The sequence below is a fragment of the Acartia tonsa genome, chromosome 14 (assembly GCF_053477335.1).
Source record: "Acartia tonsa isolate MP-2025a chromosome 14, ASM5347733v1, whole genome shotgun sequence".
NCBI lineage: Eukaryota > Metazoa > Arthropoda > Copepoda > Calanoida > Acartiidae > Acartia > Acartia tonsa.
In genome coordinates, this window is record NC_137273.1 from 6,010,660 (window position 1) to 6,029,905 (window position 19,246).

Below are 19,246 nucleotides of genomic sequence, written 5' to 3' on the forward strand. Positions count from 1 at the left end.
ACTACTCTACACCGTAAATGGCTGTCTGTCCTTATGTAAGGCTTAGTCATCCTTGGCTGTCTTGCTATTGCTATCAAACTTTCTTTTTCTCCCTCTCCCTCTCACTTTCCTTTTCTCGCTATCCCTCTCACTCCTTTATCCCTTTTACGTCTTCCTTTTTCTATATTTTTCTCTTTCTCTCTTTCTCTTTCATTCCTTTCCCTATTAAGCTTATCCCTAAAAGTTGAAGACTTCAAATTATGTTATGTGTATTTCATTTGACTAATGCTTGTCTAAAATCTTCGCTGCAATTGGACCTAATCATCCTTTACACGTCCTATTTATTTCTATCTTTCCTAACGTCAAAATCTATAACTCTAAATGTGGGAGAAATGAGAATTAATATCCGTTACCTCTAGGGATACGACCAGGGTTACAGGGATAGGTAATTGAAATGTTATCAGGGATGAGGTTTGCGTCTTTAATCTTTTAAATTCGCAACTAATGAAAATGGTCCCAATTGCTGATCTGTTAATGTGCGATATTAGGGAGAATGCCTTGGCCAAAAAAGGCGCAGCTCATTACCTTCCACAGATAGGACCCCTAGACAAAAAATGGTCCAGATATACACCAAAATAAGACCTAATGATGTATCCCGTTTTCATTATCCACTCATTCATTAAACCTCTTGTTCTAACCATTTATTTTTTCAGACATTCGGGTACCTGTTTAGCATATATTTCATTATCCTCTTTATTTTTGGCAACTATGTTCTTCTCAACGTTTTCTTGGCTATTGCTGTGGATAATCTCTCTGAGCCTGACTCACAGGTTTGATAGATAGATTGATAGATTGATGGATTGATGGATTGATGGATTGATAGATTGATAGATTGATAGATTGATAGATTGATAGATTGATAGATTGATAGATTGATAGATTGATAGATTGATAGATTGATAGATTGATAGATTGATAGATTGATAGATTGATAGATTGATAGATTGATAGATTGATAGATTGATAGATTGATGGATTGATGTATTGATGGATTGATAGATTGATGGATTGATGGATTGATAGATTGATAGATTGATTGATTGATAGATTGATGAATCAATTGATTGACAAATAAATAGATTGATTAACATATTGATTGATTGATTGATTAACATATTGATTGATTGGTAGATATATATTTATAGATATATTGATTGAGAGATAGATTGAAAGATTGAATGATTGATAGATTGATAGATTGATAGATTGATAGTTAGAATGATATATATATAAATTGATTGATAGATTAATTGATGGTTTATAAGATAGATGTATGGGTATATTGATAGATTAATGCTTATATAAAAAAAAGATTATAAGATAGAATAGTAGATAGATTATTTGATTTTTTGATAGATTGATTTATGAATAGCTTGATAAATGGGTAAATATTTAGATCGGTATAGTAATTAGTTATGTAGATTGATTTTTGAAAAGCTTTGAGAATCATATTTGTTCAGCAATTTAGCGAAATCCATCCCTACACAAACAGACATTCTGTTACTTTTATATAAAGATTGTCTTTTTTTGCGAATATGGAGTGTTTAAGATGTGGTATTGAATGCACAACAACAAAGACATATTATGTATCGACAATGTGTAACACTGCAGGCTACATCTTAATTTATTATTGTGTACACATAATATTTATTTATCTATATGATTTATAAAAACAAATAGGTCAACTTTCAGTCAATGTTTTACTTTGGGTTCTCTCACTGTGTAGATTCATAAGTGTTTTTTTTTATTTAATTAACATCACCTTCTTAGATTAAATTAATTGTAGAAATATTTGGTTGCTACTAGTTTAAGAACCACCCAATCAAAACTTGATAAAAGTCCCCAATTTTTTTAAAGCTAATGAATAAAATAACGTGGTTACTGGTTACAGTCCAATTTCCCCATAGGAGAGTTTTTAGGAGAGAATATGTTATTGATTATTGAAACAAGGATGACAACATGCATAAAGGCGAAGCTTATATATATTGCTATAAAACAAATATGCCTGAATTTACTAGTAATCGTCAATTTAAAAATAATAAATTACAGAAATATTTCTTATTGTAAGAAATCCTCATGCAAAATTTTAAATCGATAGGATGATTCGAATCTTTTATATTTTCTGACTCTCCTATAGCCTGTTGTTTTATGTTTATGCTACTGTCATTGAATGACTTTTTAAACCACTAGCGGCTTCGCCCCTGGCCCCTAGAGGTAATTTAAAAAAAATTAAGTATTTCTGGTGCTGCCATTTATTTTGAAGTGGTTTCCCCAGAAAACATTTTTTTGTGGGGGGGGGGGGTGTGGAATTTTCATTTTTGAAAGGTTGGGGGTGTCCCACCTCCCAAGAAAATAGCTTAAAACCACCACAGGACCAATAGGTATATACCCTGAAGAGTAGAATCCAATCGGTTCAGTGGTTACCGAGATCTTAAGGGACAGACGGACATAAAGCTACTTTGTATTATAGATGACTTTTTGTGTATATCAAACATTAATCTTTGGAACAATCAGACACACAAATAATATGAAAATATTTAATTTTCTTAAATGTAGATTATTAGAAAATATACATATCAAAAAATAGATAGACAGATAAATAAATAGAGCGATAATAGTTGTTTATTACATCGTATTATTGACAGCTTACCTCAAATATTAAATTGAAAATTTTAAGATTAATACCAGTTATATTAGACCCGAGGGACTAACAAAACTTGTATTAGATTAATGATTTTTATTTCAATATTCATTGGAAATTGTCTGTAATACGATGCTATACAGATTTTTGAGTATAGCTGAGAACTGGTTCTAATCCAGGAGATATAAATCGGTTTGGAAGCAATACTGGGAAGAATAATAAATATCTAATACCTTACTATTTATTTTAGGATATAGAGAAAACTCGAGACAAAGATGATAAGTTGGAACAAGACTGTGATATTATTAAGGTAAAAATATCCTTATGATAAAGTAAAAGAAAGGATCTCTGTGTGTTGTGTGTACCGAAGGATCTCGCTAACCACTGAACCGATAAGATTCTCCTTTGCCCCTCTTTTTTTTTTGGGGGGGGGGTTAATTTCGTTCAAAACCACTTATCTATTAACATTAGGTAAATATTAAATGTTTTACAAACCAAAAATTTTACCCACCTAAAAATAGATTTACGCCATTAAACCACCTCTCCATATATGAACATCTTTCAATTAAGATTTTACAACTCCCAAAATATATGATTGAACATTTTTGATTAAAAATGATTTATTTTAAGGAGGAGGAGAAAGAGATAAATTCAAATGAGGAAGCAGAGGAAAATCAAAATCTAGAAGGTAAATTTAATATTTATCAAAATTTATATACCTATTGCTACCTTTTTCCTTAATTAAACTTGTACCCAAAGTTTTATAACACGTTTTCTTATTTGGTTGCTCAAAATTTTTGGTACTTGTATTGGTTGGTTCCAAACTACTAGTGTCCAAACTGTTCGACTAATATGTCTCTTCTACAGAAAAGTTATTTTGTTTATCATCATTGGGGATGTAAATGATTAATGGTTCATTGATATATCCCTAGAGATCCCTGTTGGATACCAGTATTACATGGATTGGTCAACAGCATTTGATTTATTTTTGTTTGGTCAAAATAATGACATAAATGTTTATCTTCTGAGAAAAAATAAGAATCATATTGTATCATGTTAAGTATATTATGTTATATATGTGTGTACTATCTCTCTATCTTAAAGTGGAGCAATATGACTCCCTCTTTCCCTCTTCCATGAAGTCTTTCTTGTTTTTTGTTATTTTTTAAACAGTTTTAGTCAGTTTTTTTTTAGGTTTGATAGGGGTGCAAATTAAAGATATTCTTTTTAGTACTTACTATATGCTTATTGGTATAGGGAATCATGACTAAAAATTTTAGCTCTTTATTTAAAAAAAATGTCATTTTCACCGTAGTGTTACGGACGGACTGACAGACAGACAAAATTATAGAGTTGCTTTGTTACAAGTTTTAGGGACGGACAAACAAAGTAAATTATTATGTGGCTTTGCTACTAATAAATTAAAAAGTAAAAAGGGGTTGTAGGCATATCCCTCCACTCTTCCTAAAAAAAGATCTTCCCAAATATGTTTGTATACATACAGTAATATGAAAAAAACATATTAGCTAAATGTTTTTCGTGCAATCATTAGTCTACAAATGATATTTCTAAAAATAAAGAAGAAACTATCATGAATGTAAAGTAATAAAATGTATGTCTGTATTTCTACCCGAAAATTAGATTAATGTACTGAATATATTGACTGAAATTTGAAATTTTCCAAATTTAATCAAAGTATAAAAATGAAACCATATAAATTAAATAATGACGTTGATGACACTACTTTTGTGACTTACGGTTGACAGAATCATAAAAGAGGACAATACCCTAGTTAAGAAGTAGCTGCACTACTAACAAAATATTAGAAAATATGTAGAAGCTAAATGTTTTGGTCTGATAGTCTTTGGTGATTATATATTTATGTTTATTTGGAATAAAAAGATCGGTAAATTTCTCTGATTTGATAGACTTTTTAGTTTATAGTCTTAAAATTTTATTGTATGTTTTGTAGGGTATAAACAATGTAATTGTTTGTCAGAATTTATAATCAAATGAGTAGCCTAAAACCTACCTAGGACAAAAACTGTCATTTAAAATACTGTTTAACGTTATTAACCAGCAAAAAAAAATATACATAACTACTTTAACTGGACACTTTCGAGTGTCAATTACTTTATTCGTGTGTGGCAACGGTGATTAAGAATAGATATCTTAACATACAGAGTAGATATATGTATGGGCGTAAATAGTACATATTCTGTTTGTAGCACTGCACAACAAGTAGCCCAGCATTAAACGTTAACTTTAGGTTAGATAAAAAGTAACAGTAAACTGTGAATCACGTAACTTTGTTAGCTAAAGTCCTTTTTATATATTAACATATGTACATACAGATATAAGGACGGACGTTTGAACATTACATGCTAATAAAGTAGGTGTCCTACTAAAGAATTAAATTATACATTTTCTAATTATTGAGACAGCAGAATAATTTTGCTTCGATATGTTGTTAGGTTTGTCTGTGTGTGACTTATGATCTTGAAAACAGCTAGACAAACACAAGTCAAGATTACTTTTGTCTTTGGTTAATTTAAGCAATTTTGGGGTAGAAAATCATCTCATTATTGAATGAAGAAACTACTCTCTACTCTTTGCAAACATTTCCATTAAAGCTTGACTTTTCAAAGAGGGAGGGTTGGGGGGGGGCTATTTTCTTCCACCTCAAATTATATTCCTGAGCACGCCAAATATGATAAAAACCATAACCAAACATAGATTCTTCATTTCCGCTCCCTCTCTCCAGCAAAAGAAATCATATCATATAAACATTAAACATTATATTTTAGAAACTAGCGGCTGTACCCCTATTATATATGGAAAGTGTATTGTAAATGGTAGGGACGGATAGAAAAAAGACTAAAACCATCCTAAGATTTAAATGTTAATAAAAAAATAGAATAGCCAAAAACCATTATAAGACCTATATAAATCTAAAGCTATCCCTTGTATCTAGGGGCTTCCTTTGTGAAGGTAGGGCTGAAAATAGTCTAAAACCAGTCCAAAAATAGAATAACCTTAAACCATACCGGGACTTATATGACTTTCTTAAAATGATTGAAATGGATTATACAAATAATATTAAACGTTTTACTTTAGTCAAACTGCCATTAATCCTTTATTTACTATGCCATTTCAACGTAATTTAAAACGTCCGTTCTTTTGTTATTTAGAAGCGTTTTTGTTGAAACTTCTTAACATTGTATCCTTATATAAAAGTAAGAGGATGTCCATCTGTCTGTTATGCTTAGGATCTCTCTAACTGCTGTAACATTAGGGTTCCCCTTCACATTGAAGCTTCTTATATGTCTAGAAAAGGTTTATGGTTTATTTGGGGTTGGAATTATCGTTCCTAATAAAAAGTCCTTTAGGGGTGTAGCCACTAGTGATAGATTTTGTGTAATTTTATTGAAATTTTCATTAATTTTATTTTAGGAGAAACTTATAGTGCTGGACTGTGCCAAGTTCCAAGCGAAGAAGAATATTATCAACAGGAAAGATACTTTAATATACATTAGGAGATTATCTTGTAGCCTCTAAAGGCATTTTAATTTTTTTTAAGCGTAAAACCTGCCGAGTTAATTTTTTCAGTAGATAAATATGATTATTTATATGATGAAATGTTTTGTTAGTAAAAGTTGATGAATATTTCGTATGAAGGCAAAATTAACCAGAAGCGTGCATAGTCAGTCACTAGGGGGTGTGGAACCTTTAGGGGTGCTCATCCTCCCCCCCCCCCTCCCCTCGAAACTATCTGTATCCTATCATACCAAAAAAGCTTGATGTTATTACCCCCATAGAATTTTTACCCCAATGTTAAAATTTTGGGTGTTAAAATAATCATTAACATACCAAGGGCTGTAAATGATTATAATTTAAAGTATTTGGTTCGTGCACAGGACTACACATACAGTGAAGAGCGTGTTCAGCCGATTAGCAGTCCCAAGAGATCCAAACCGATGCCTACCAAGAGATCCCTTTTCATTTTCTCTTCTGAAAATTGGTAAGTATAAGTTTTGTAGTACAGCGCTACTTTTCTTTTTTTATGGAAGCGATTTCTCTTAAGAGAGAGAAGGTATCCTACCCCAAAATAGTCATTCCCATTGCCTATGAGAAGCTCCACTATAAATGAGAACCATATTGGTTCAGCGATTAGCGAGACCCTTCGCTTCATACACATACAGTCTGACAGACACAAAAATATTAAGTTACCTTGAAATAAAATTGCTTTTTTTCTGCGCTATTTATTGACATAATACTGTTCACCACCTGTAATACGTAAGCAAAATATAAATTTTAAAAGGGAAGGTTGCGTGATTTTTTGGAATAATACATATCGGAAGAAAGCAAAAGTACTTCTTACGTCAATAGTTTCGATTTTATCCTCAAATAGAGAAGGAAAGAGAAACAGAGAGAGGGGGAGAGAGAAAGAGAAAGGGAATAAATAAACGTAGAGAATAACTATTCTTACAGACAGAAAAAGAGACAAAATAATCTTTTTAAAGAGAGCTATGCATAAAACACGAAAGAGAGTCAGGTTAGAAACTTAATTGCAAGAGCGAATAAGCATTTTAATGAATTTCGAAAACAATTTATTTTCAATATACCTATCCCTGTATTAGAACTAAAACCAGGTCAAACTATTTCTATCAATTTATCTTCCTTTACATTTAAAAGAGGAGTACTTTCAATTGGGAAATACATAACCAAGTAAAAAGGAACATATAATTTATTTTATTATAATTCAATGTGACAGAATTAAAAATTGACAGATTTTAGTTCTCAAGTAATTACAACAGGCAAATTTTCGTTTACAATGTTTCAGCCATTTGGACGAAGGTTGTCGCCAAAAAATACCTCACTTCTTATTTTTGGCTTGACCTGTTAATTGTCTGTGCTTGAAAACGGCTTTAAAAGATGTATAACTCTTTGCTAGGTCAAAAAACAATTAATTTTTTCATTGTACAATCCCTCATCCATTATTTTACAAAAACTATTTATGTTCAGGCTCCGGAAAACATGTCACTGGCTGTGCAACCATTCCTATTTTGGGAATGTGGTTCTACTGTGTATCATGGTCTCCAGCTTCATGTTGGCTGCTGAGGATCCTTTGGACAGCAATTCTGAGAGAAATAAGGTAGCAAGATAGCTTGGTATATAGATAGATAGATAGCTTAGATAGACAAATTATAAACCTAAATGATTTTATGAATATATTAAAATTATTTTTTTTGTTTTAAAAACTATTTTTTATTGAATTATAATGTCCACACTTTCCTCCAAAAAATCAAATCTACACTTTTTATCACCACTGCACTGGGGATGTACATCAATGTTTGTCTATCCCTAAAGCTCCCTGATTAATAAATAAATATTAGAAGACTTTAAAGAAAACTGATAGATATTTAAATAAATTAATGTTTGTCAGATAAATGGTTAATAGACAAAAAGGAGGATACAAAGATAGATACATAGTTACATGAATTAATAGATTGAAAATTGTTAGATCGGTAGATTGATTTATTGATTAATAGATAGATAGATCGACAAAAGATTAACAAATAATTCATCTTTTTTAGATCCTGAATTATTTTGACTATTTCTTTACAACAATCTTCACCATGGAGTGTATGTTGAAAATCATCGCTTATGGATTTGTACTTCATGAAGGAAGTTTTTGTAGGTAATTTTTTTCATTTTCTTCAACTAGTAGCTTAGCTAAAAGGAAGCGATGGTGTCATGTGTGACGTCATGAACAATACTTTTACGGATTAAGTCGTACCAACACCCCGACAGTTCAGCCCGTCAGGCTTATCCGCACCTGTAGCCGCCAAGAGAGACCACAATAGTTCAAACCAATCAACAATTCATTTATGTTCATTGTTCACTAGTAAAATAGAAACATGAATAATTACCTATATAATTTAATCTTACTAATTATAGAAAATAACTTTGTTTTAATTTTAGGAGTGGTTTTAATTTGCTAGATCTACTAGTAGTGGCTGTTAGTTTAATCTCATTCGTTTTCAGGTAAAATCAATTTTTCAACCCTTTATATTTTCTGCATAATATAACTTGATATGCCAAATTAATGTTGGTTAACCGAGTCAATTTGGTCTTTTTTTCTTTGGCAAAGCTTCTCTATAAGTTTTAAGTGTATGTAATATATCTTTTAAGGGCATTGTTTAATGTTTAAAGTTTATTTATTATTTTAATGATACTCAGTATATTTGTATGCTTCCATTTTTTTCGTCCAAGAAACTTCTGCCTTTTAACATCAGTTTGTAAATAATTGTAAATGTAAATATTTTGAAGATGTTCTTGCTCAAAAAGTACTGTAATGTAAATATTATTTTTTAAATTGTAAAGTATGCCCCTGTATAATGAAAAAGCAGTTTAAAACACTGTCTTAAAAATGTAAATATTGTTTTAGGAAACTTTTTAGGTATTATATCATACAGATTATTAAAAAAAAAATAGATATTAAGATTATTCAAACATATTAACTGTAAGTTACTTGAAAAAATGTTTTATATTTAATCAACTTTAAGGGTAAAAATGTTGAAAGAAATCTGAATTTTAAAAGGACTTTAGTACAAAATAGAAAAATTAAGTTGGAGAATTTATTAGAATTTACAATGTTAACCTACTTTGAACATTTGTCAATAGATCAGGCTGAAAAGCTCTTCAGAGCTAATGATAGTCAAACAAACATTACCTATGGTTCCTGAGTTATTTTATCTCTTATTATGACAGTAGAATTTATATCTAAGCAGGTCTGCTCTTTTATTGTTATTCTACTGTTGATGCTAATTCCAGAAACCAGTATATCTTTGCTTATCCCAATTTTATTATAATCCTGCTGCTATATTTATTTTTAGAATAGAATTTTAGGTTCTGCCGCCATTTTCTTTCTGGTTATATTATTTTAGAATTATCCACATTAAAAAAAAAATGAAGTAGCTCCTCTTTTTTATTTAAAACTATAACAGTATAAAAAATATGTAAAAAAAATATTTTTTTTATTTTAAAATAACTTTATTCCTTGAAGAAAGACTCAAAATTTTCATGATTTAAAAAAAAAGATTGATAAAAGAAACTTTGGAGAAGAGAATTTATTACATTAAAATATTGGGTTTTTTTGTAGTTTTTTTTCTACGGAAATAAAAAGTTGAGCTACTTTATCTTTTTTACAAAATTGAGAAAAAAATGCCCTAATTAATTTTGTACCATATTTTTATTATACACCTGACCCTTGCTTTTTAGTATGCTTAAAGAGAGCGGAATTGAAACTTTGAGGAAGTGAGTATTAATAATTAAATGGGGGCCATCCAGTGGTCCAACAAATCAGGAAACCTTTCCCCCCTCCTTTAAAATACGAAAAATGTCATATTGTGTTTTTATTTAGCATCTTTAATACATTAGATTATGCCTTTCTTGGTGCCACTGAGAAATATGACTTAAATTTTTACAAAATTTTACATATTTTTAAAAGTCACCTCAAGGTTTTTGGCTAACAAAAGAGAGATTGTGTGTTTAAAACTTTGTGGACCATTTTAATTTACAACCAATTGTACCCTTCCTCCCTGGAGGAGTTTTAAGAATAAACTTAGCTTTATTAAGAAATATTTTGCTGGCATTAAAAGAAAGGCATACTCTTTAATTTTCAAGTTTAGTGTTTTTCTAAGCATTTGGAGAAGTTTAGCGTAGATAATTGAATGCTCAAATCAGTTTTGTAGAAAAAAATAAAGAAAAAAAGAGTTTGATCTTTAAAAAAAAAAAAAGAATGAAATATTAGTGTTGTAACTTTGTGGCATTGTTCCTTTAAACAGATTTTATATTCTCAAGTAATATAATAGTTAGCACTTAAAGATATTGATTTTGTGAAATAAAAAAAACTAAATTTGCGTGTACCCATAAGTGTCCAACCTTTTGGTAGATGTTGTCAGTGAATCTGTTACCCATTTAACATACAAAACATTTTATATATATAAAAAAAATAATTATCTAATTACCTAAAATTACAGACCCACACAATACTTGCTATCAACATTAATTAGGAATTGATAAAATAGAAATATTTTATGTCATAACATAGGCTTTAGACTTTTAGATTTTATTAATTTCTTATTTATACATCAATTTTAAAATCAGACAATATTTTTTAGAATATTTTTAAAGCAGATTTTTTGTGATACCTTTGCAATTTTGGAAAGAAAATGTCTTTTAGATTTTTGAAAACAATTTAAGTCTTGTATTTAGACATAGATTTTTAGATGGAGTGGAATTTTTAATTTTTACCCAATGATTTTTGTTTTAATACATTATTTGCATGTTTTTTTTTAGGTTATTTTGCATGTAAATTTGCTACATATCTCTGTTTTAGAGATAACAACCTGTTTAACTACAAACTGTTGGTTTCAGAGATCAGAAATACTAACATTGATAAAAATTTAGACATTAGATTCAACAAGTGTGATGTTTTTGCTGAATGTTAATAGAAAATAACCAAGCTACTCAAATTTTGTTTCACTAAAACAAAGTTATTGAAAATATAAATTTAAGATAATCCATGTTCAATCTACTTAAAAAAATGGTATGCTTTAACACATAAAAGATAACATCTGCAATTCAATATTCTGTAGCCTTAATGTGCAAACTTTATAACTAACATACATATTACACTCAAACACTCTTAAACACTTTTAATTACCCTGAAATTTCGATTTTTGTGTCATTGAAATTGTAAAAATTAAAATAGCTCATTAGACCAATCGATTTTTAAGATTTAAATCACATGGAAAGTTGTTGAAAAATAGAAGAAAATTACCTGATTTTTAGAGTGAACTCAATTCACATTCAAACTTGTTTCCCATTCATTTGGTATGCATTAGATATTGTATACTATACATTTAGGGTTTCCAACTATTACAAAACTTTTTAACTTAACAAACAGCATGGCAATTTTACTTACAAATACAAATTTAAATTTTCTTATACAAGATACTCAAAATTATTTCTTAAATAAGTATTAATATCTAAAAATAGGCATCACTTAGATATGTTAAGTCAAAATAGTAAAATAACAATGAATTGATAACTGTACTCTGAAAGTAAGCAAGGATAGCAGATGTTTATCAAACACTGCTAAAATTTCCAGATGATTTAAAAATCTAAAGTTAAGAATAGTTATCACTAAAAGAAGAATTCCTAAATTTTGTTGTATAATCCTAAAATAAATCTTCACGGAAAAATATTTGAAGAAATATTAGTGGAAGGTATGAACACTAGGATAGCATTCTCTGAGATAAAATCAACCTTATTCGACGTTCACTCAAAGCCCAAAAATAATGGACTTAAAAGTGTATTAAACTGTATATAAGACATTTGCGAATATATTGATACCATTAATTTGCCTCTTAGATAGAAAAAAGTATGTTTTTTTAATATTTTTCTCTTGCTACAAATCAAATTTCAAATTTGAGTCACCAAAAATGCTAAACTAATTTTTGCCCTAGAAGAATCAATTTTTGGAGTTAGAAAGTGCTTAATACCTCATTTTAATCGCCTGGCATTGCTTTATAATATACAGGTAATGACTTGGTTTTTTATGGAACAGCTGACTAAAAAATCGAGGTTTTGTGATAAACCCACTTTTGTTGTTGCTCCATAAATGATATTTTTTTTCCCAATTTTTTTGGCTGTAAAGAAGCTTTATATATTCATATAACATCCACCTAAATTTGACTTTTGATATTTTATTTATAACATCACCAGAGGGAATTGAATTTTGGAAAAAAAATATCAATTTATATTTTACACTGCTATGCATTGTTCTTGTTCTTGTTCCTAAAAAAAATTTATATTATAAAAAAGAGAATTATTTAACGCTTCTATAGGTATGTTTATCATTTTTCCAGGCTAAATATAACTATAATTACACAATTTTAAAGTTAGACATCATAACATATTAACACAATTATTGAATCGGTCTGTATTATTAGGCTGGCAACCCTTAAAACAGCTGCAATTCATTATCCTATTATATATAGTAATTATTATATGTATAAACACACTTAATTTTTTAACTTTTTATTGATGGAATACATATGTTTCTCTATAGAAATAGATCATCAGTTCCAATTAAGATGTATAAAATAAGAGTTAAAAAAAATATATATATATGTCAATGCATTTTGAATCCTTTTAAAAGACTAAATAAGAAAGAAGTGTTAGAAAATTGTGCCCCCTGCGGGGTTTTTTACTGCTTATATCCTCTTAGGGTTGGGGGGAATTAGCATCTTTATATAAAAAGGGGGAGGTGTTTGAAGAGAATCTTTAAAGAGAAAAAAATAGGTCATATTTTATCATTTGCAGTTTTACAAATTAATACATATCATATAAAGCTTTTTTGTCTGTAGCTTAAGATTTCGGTAAAGTATAAGGCTATTTTACTAACTTCCTTACTCCTTTAATTGCAGAGCTCCTAGATGCTTGGAGTGCAGCTGCTAGTAAATAAACAAAGTAAAATGATTCCTGAATAATTGATTTACAATTTTAAAAAGCAAAACATTTTTACAATTAGGATGTGTATATCCACGCCATGGTTAGCTCTTTTTGTTAATTCAGGCGTGTTAGAATTAATCTTAAATGTTGGAAGATGATTTTTGTAGCAGTAAGGTACTTAGCAACTTTATAATCATTACTTTATGTAAAGGGATGTCCCGGGGGGGGGGGGAGGAGGGGGTTAAGGGTTATTAATTAATTTTGGGGCAACCCCATAATTTTTAATCTTCCCCTTCCCCCCCCCCCAAAAAAAAATATAAAAAGCTTTGACGTCCTTGCCTCTATTATATAAAGATTACCCCACAAAATGAACATGGGGATGCCCAAATTTAGATATTTCAATTCCCCCCCCCCCTTCCCCCCCAAATCAAAAAGCTTGGACGTCCTTGATTAAGTAAGCTCATTTAAATCATACTGAAATCAATTTGTGTACAACAATTATCCTATTTAGTTTTTTAGTAGTGAAGCTACTCTATAATTCAAAATATTTGTCCGTCCATTGTCTGTCCATTCATCTGTAAGTCTGTTCATTGGTATGTCTGTCTGTCTGAGACAGAAAGGGGAAAACGATATTTTCTCGGCTTCTATAAAAGATAGAAGGCTGAAATTTTCATGGATTGAATATTCTCTCTCTCTATCAATACTCCATATTTTCATCAAGTTTCATTAGGATTTGCCAAAAAAACTGGGGTGGGCTATATCGATTCCTACATTTCAAGTTTTCATGATTATCTCTACTCCTATTCAAGTTAGATAATTGAAATTCAGGGATTGGATACTTTGATATTTTGCATAATTTTATCAAGTTTTATTGAGATTTACTTATTGGGGTTCTACCTCAAACATAGGAGTCCCAAATGTTGGAGTGGACAAATGCAGGAGTCCCAAACATCGGAGTGGACAAACGTAAGAATGGGACAAACGTCAGAGTGGACAAACATCAAGGTGGACAAACGTTGGAGTGGAAAACATTGGAGTGGACATTGCTTAAATAAAACCTAGGAGTGTCTACTATTTTAATAATATTACAATTTTGAAATTTTTTATACCCTTGTCTACAAAATAATGACTATGGCTGCAGCGCTCAGCCCCCTAGCCTATATCCTAACCTAACCTAACTAAGAAAAGTAACAGGACGAAGGTAGGGGGGGCTGTGTTTGTATAAAAAAAATTCAAAATTGAAAAAAAAGTTTGGGACTCCTGTGTTTGTCCCAAAAATCCTGCGTTTGTCCACTTCAACGTTTGTCCCACTCCTGCGTTTGTTCCACTCTGACGTTTGGGACTCAAGCATTTGTCCCTCCAATGTTTTTCCACTCCTACATTTGGCATGGAACCGATTATTGGTTGGGGTGCTAGTTTGATTCCTAGATTTGTAAGTTTTAAGGATTTTCTTTACTCCTATTAAAAAAAATTTAAAAGGCTGGTTTTTTACCCCCCATAATTTATTACGGGGGGTGATTACCCCCATCCCTAAAAAAAATTACCCTTTTACAAGCACCTCCCCCTGGATACTCCTGCACTCCCCTTGTAGTGACTAGGCCAACTTTATGGTCTCTGGTTTCAGGAAGCCCATCCAATTATGAGAAGTTCACATTATAAGAGCACTCTTATAGCATCCTCTCTATTAGCATTACATGTGTAATGCATTATAGACAGACAGATAGATATTGTGAGGGATCCTACACTTTATAACACCTTGTTTTGGTAAAAATTGTTCCAATAGTTCTTGATATTGATATTTTATTTAAAAATTACAATAACTTGAATATAATGATGTTTAAAAAATGCTGAAATTATAGTTATATTTAGACTAGAAAAATGAATAACATACCTATAGAAGCATTAAATAATTCTCTTTTTAATTATAAAAATATTTTTTTAGAAACAAGAACGAGAACAATGCATAGCAGTGTAAAATATAAATTGATATTTTTTACAAAATTCCAAAACTATCCAGGGTCCTATAAGAAGCATCCATAAAACACAGAACTCAATAGGTACTGTAATGGTCGAAATCTTAAGCTGAAGACAAAAAAGATTACTACTTTATATAATAGGATAATGAAATGCAGCTGTTTTAAGAGTTGCCAGCTTAATAATACAGACCGATTCAATAATTGTGTTAATATGTTATGATGTCTAACTTTAAAATGGTGTAATTATAGTTATATTTAGCCTAGAAAAATGATAAACATACCTATAGAAGCGTTAAATAATTCTCTTTTTTATAATATAAATTTTTTTTAGGAACAAGAACAAAAACAATGCATAGCAGTGTAAAATATAAATTGATATTTTTTTTCCAAAATTCAATTCCCTCTGGTGATGTTATAAATAAAATATCAAAAGTTAAATTTAGGTGGATGTTATATGAATATATAAAGCTTCTTTACAGCCAAAAAAATTGGGAAAAAAAATATCATTTATGGAGCAACAACAAAAGTGGGTTTATCACAAAACCTCGATTTTTTAGTCAGCTGTTCCATATAAAACCAAGTCATTACCTGTATATTATAAAGCAATGCCAGGCGATTAAAATGAGGTATTAAGCACTTTCTAACTCCAAAAATTGATTCTTCTAGAGCAAAAATTAGTTTAGCATTTTTGGTGACTCAAATTTGAAATTTGATTTGTAGCAAGAGAAAAATATTAAAAAAACATACTTTTTTCTATCTAAGAGGCAAATTAATGGTATCAATATATTCACAAATGTCTTATATACAGTTTAATACACTTTTAAGTCCATTATTTTTGGGCTTTGAGTGAACGTCGAATAAGGTTGATTTTATCTCCTCTCTCTCAACTAATTGAATCAGTGTCCACCTTTTCCCCTTCTCTTTTCACAGGGACTTAGGGATTATAACACCTAAATAGTTTTGGGTTGTTCACACTATTTTCAAGTATTTCTAAATCCTTATAAAAAGTAGATGAATTATTGCCCAGTTTGCTCAAAAAGAAAGTTCTTTAAATTTCAACATATACTGGTTAAACTTTCTTATGCTAATAGGCATTCCTTCCCCTGCTTCCTGATGTCCTATTAATGGCAAGTGTCCTACTTTAATTCATCTAGGAAAACGCTTTAGCAGAGATCTAATCATGAAATATAATAATTAATGTTCCATAATTCCTGGCCCAACTCTTCCTTTCATCTTAGCATTTTCAATTTACTTATTTATACTAGTATACACTCACAACACACATATATTTGCATTTATATTTTACTTCAAAGTTATTTTAATATTTACTAACTAAATATTTGAAAAATTTTCCATTAAAAAATTATTATTAAAATCAAATATTGATATGGTTTAATCTTTCTGAATTATGGGGAAAATCAAAATTTTTTTACAATGTCTTTTGCATGAATAGAATGAAATAACACAAAAAATTAAATCTATTACATATTAATTACTCTATGATTGCCAATGTACTACATTGCATGAATTCTAAATTACAGACTACTTACAAACATATTCTAAATCAAAAAAGGGTTATACTGATTAAATAAAAAAGTCTGCTGGTTACAAAAAAATGATTAAATTTAGATTTAGACTGCTATGTACAAAAAAAATAAAAATGGTTACGAATATTGTTACAATAATTAAATACATCCTACCTGAGAAAATTAAATGTTTGTTACATGGACGTGAAATAGTATGTTGCATTTATTAGTGAACTTTCAGATAATAAAGATTGCAATCATTTATGGTATCAATTTATATACATTTAAAAAAAAATTATATTCCCTTTTTATTTACAAAAATAACATTGAAATATTTGATTAATTAGGGCCTTTGTCATATATATCAGCTCATTTAAATTTTAAAGATGAGCATAATTGTGGTACACAGTTTATGTAGATTATTGTTAAAAATGTGTATAGCAAGTGTAGCTAATCATTATATTAAACCTTATTTACATACCATAAATGGTTTCAATCGTAACTTGTTACCTAAGTGTGTCCCCATAAATGAAACAATGGTGCTTTTCCATACAAATAAAAACAAATTACAAAATTTAGAGCACCATCTAAATTGTAATGGAGATTCTAATAAAAAATGTGTTGTTTTGTATTTTTGTATTGAAAGTAAAGTGTTGTTATTTAAAAATTGTTAATGATTTTATACATATAGTTGTAATTATCAGTAGCTATTAAATCATGTTGTCTGGATAAAATTATGTTTGAAATTAAAACTATTAATTATAAAAATGATATTAGATCAAAAATTACAAAATTTTAGCTTTTTTGATTACTTCAAAATTCTGCTTTTCGAAATTGAGCATGTTGAATTAAAATTTATATTTTTATTCATAACTATTGATTTTTGAAAAACTTGTCTAGACATTATTTATGCAGCTTTATCATATCGCCAATTTTTATCTTATGACTAATGTAAGAAATATTTACTGCATATTTTAAGCTCAATTTTACATCTTTTGTAGATAGGCAAAGATTTTTATAGGAGTGCTTTTTTCAGCACATTTTATTTTATGTTTTTACTTTGTTGACATTGAATTTATTTTTAGTTCTGGAGCCATATCTGTGGTGAAAATTTTGAGGGTTTTGCGAGTGTTGCGACCCTTGCGGGCAATCAACAGAGCCAAGGGGCTCAAACATGTGGTGCAGTGCGTTATTGTGGCTGTAAAAACTATAGGTATGATACTTTCGGGAACTTCTAGTGGAATGAATTCAAGAATAAACAACCAAAGTTAATAAGACCCTTTGATTGCAATATCTCTGTCTGAAAGTCCTAACTAAGCTTGGTACTTAAAATAAGGTATCTACAGATAATTTCTCTATGAATTTGACATTTATTACAATACGTTTTTAAAGTTCATTTTGCATTTTCTTTCAGTTTTAAATCGTTATGTCAATTCATCAAAATAAAATTTTTGTTTAGGTAACATTTGTCTCGTAACTGTGCTGTTAGTATTCATGTTTGCTGTCATTGGTGTTCAGCTGTTCAAGGGAAAATTCTTCATGTGTACAGATCGTACAAAGCTTACAGAAGCTACTTGCCAGGTATACAATTTTATCAAGGTTAAGTGGGTTAAACAAATTAAATGGACTTTTAGAGATCTACGATTCGATAAATATTTGGTTAGAAAAGATTTGCCTAGTCAAGAAAAACTTTTTGATATGTACAGATTTTAAAAGGTTAATAGAATCCACTTTGTCACACTTATATTTGTAATATTTCAGGGAAGCTTCATTAACTTTATGGACAATGACAAGAGCCAACCAGTGGTGGAGGAGCGTCTCTGGGAGAGAAGTAATTTCAACTATGATAATGTTCTGCACGCCATGCTCACGTTATTTGTTGTTTCTACCTTTGAAGGAACAGTTTTATATGCATTGTTGATCAACATAGGATTTTAAGAATCTACTCAGTTATTTTTTTAATTTTTTATCTGTTAACCCCCTTTATTATCAAAACTTAAATATTGAGAACTAACGGGGAAACTTGATTTATTTTATGTTAGTTTGACCTTATTAAAGGGTTTAATGATTTTTTTTATATTAGCTTATCAACAAAAATAAGTTTTTCCTTACTCATTTTAAAATCTGACATAATCTTTAAAATGATCAAATTTATATTAAATAAACATTATATATAACCCGTAGTTTTGACATTTTAACTTAATTTATACAACAAGTGACATGCATAATAATAGCAAATAAGTCAACCTTTAAAGTGTTTTTTTTTTGTAGGATCTTGAGATAATGAATTAATACCAATTGATAATAAACTGCATATTAAAACTGGTTTGAACAGGATGGCCTGGTATTCTGTATGTTTCCATAGACTCAAATGAAGTGGACGTCGGACCTGTTCATAACTACAGGCAGGATTAGAGTTTAATTTTGCTTGTATTTAATAACTTTAGAAAGTTAAAAAAATATCGAATTGGGCCAATAGGTACATACTTTGTTACAAAAAAACTTTTTTACATTGTATACATGAAATATGTCCGCTAAAG

At 29.6% G+C, this 19,246-nt stretch overlaps 1 protein-coding gene across 1 annotated transcript in view; it reads left to right on the plus strand.

The window, feature by feature from the left end:
* The window catches only part of LOC145306390 (muscle calcium channel subunit alpha-1-like), a 226,126-nt gene that overhangs the window by 175,561 nt on the left and 31,319 nt on the right, over positions 1-19,246 (plus strand). Inside the window, exons 22-34 of the mRNA XM_080148481.1 lie at positions 693-809; positions 2,931-2,990; positions 3,311-3,368; positions 6,134-6,204; positions 6,580-6,701; positions 7,706-7,835; positions 8,278-8,381; positions 8,666-8,728; positions 9,965-10,000; positions 17,792-17,919; positions 18,166-18,287; positions 18,468-18,601; positions 19,040-19,111. Of these exons, the coding sequence (XP_080004607.1) occupies positions 693-809; positions 2,931-2,990; positions 3,311-3,368; positions 6,134-6,204; positions 6,580-6,701; positions 7,706-7,835; positions 8,278-8,381; positions 8,666-8,728; positions 9,965-10,000; positions 17,792-17,919; positions 18,166-18,287; positions 18,468-18,601; positions 19,040-19,111 (1,217 nt within the window). The remainder of the gene's footprint in view (positions 1-692; positions 810-2,930; positions 2,991-3,310; positions 3,369-6,133; positions 6,205-6,579; positions 6,702-7,705; positions 7,836-8,277; positions 8,382-8,665; positions 8,729-9,964; positions 10,001-17,791; positions 17,920-18,165; positions 18,288-18,467; positions 18,602-19,039; positions 19,112-19,246) is intronic.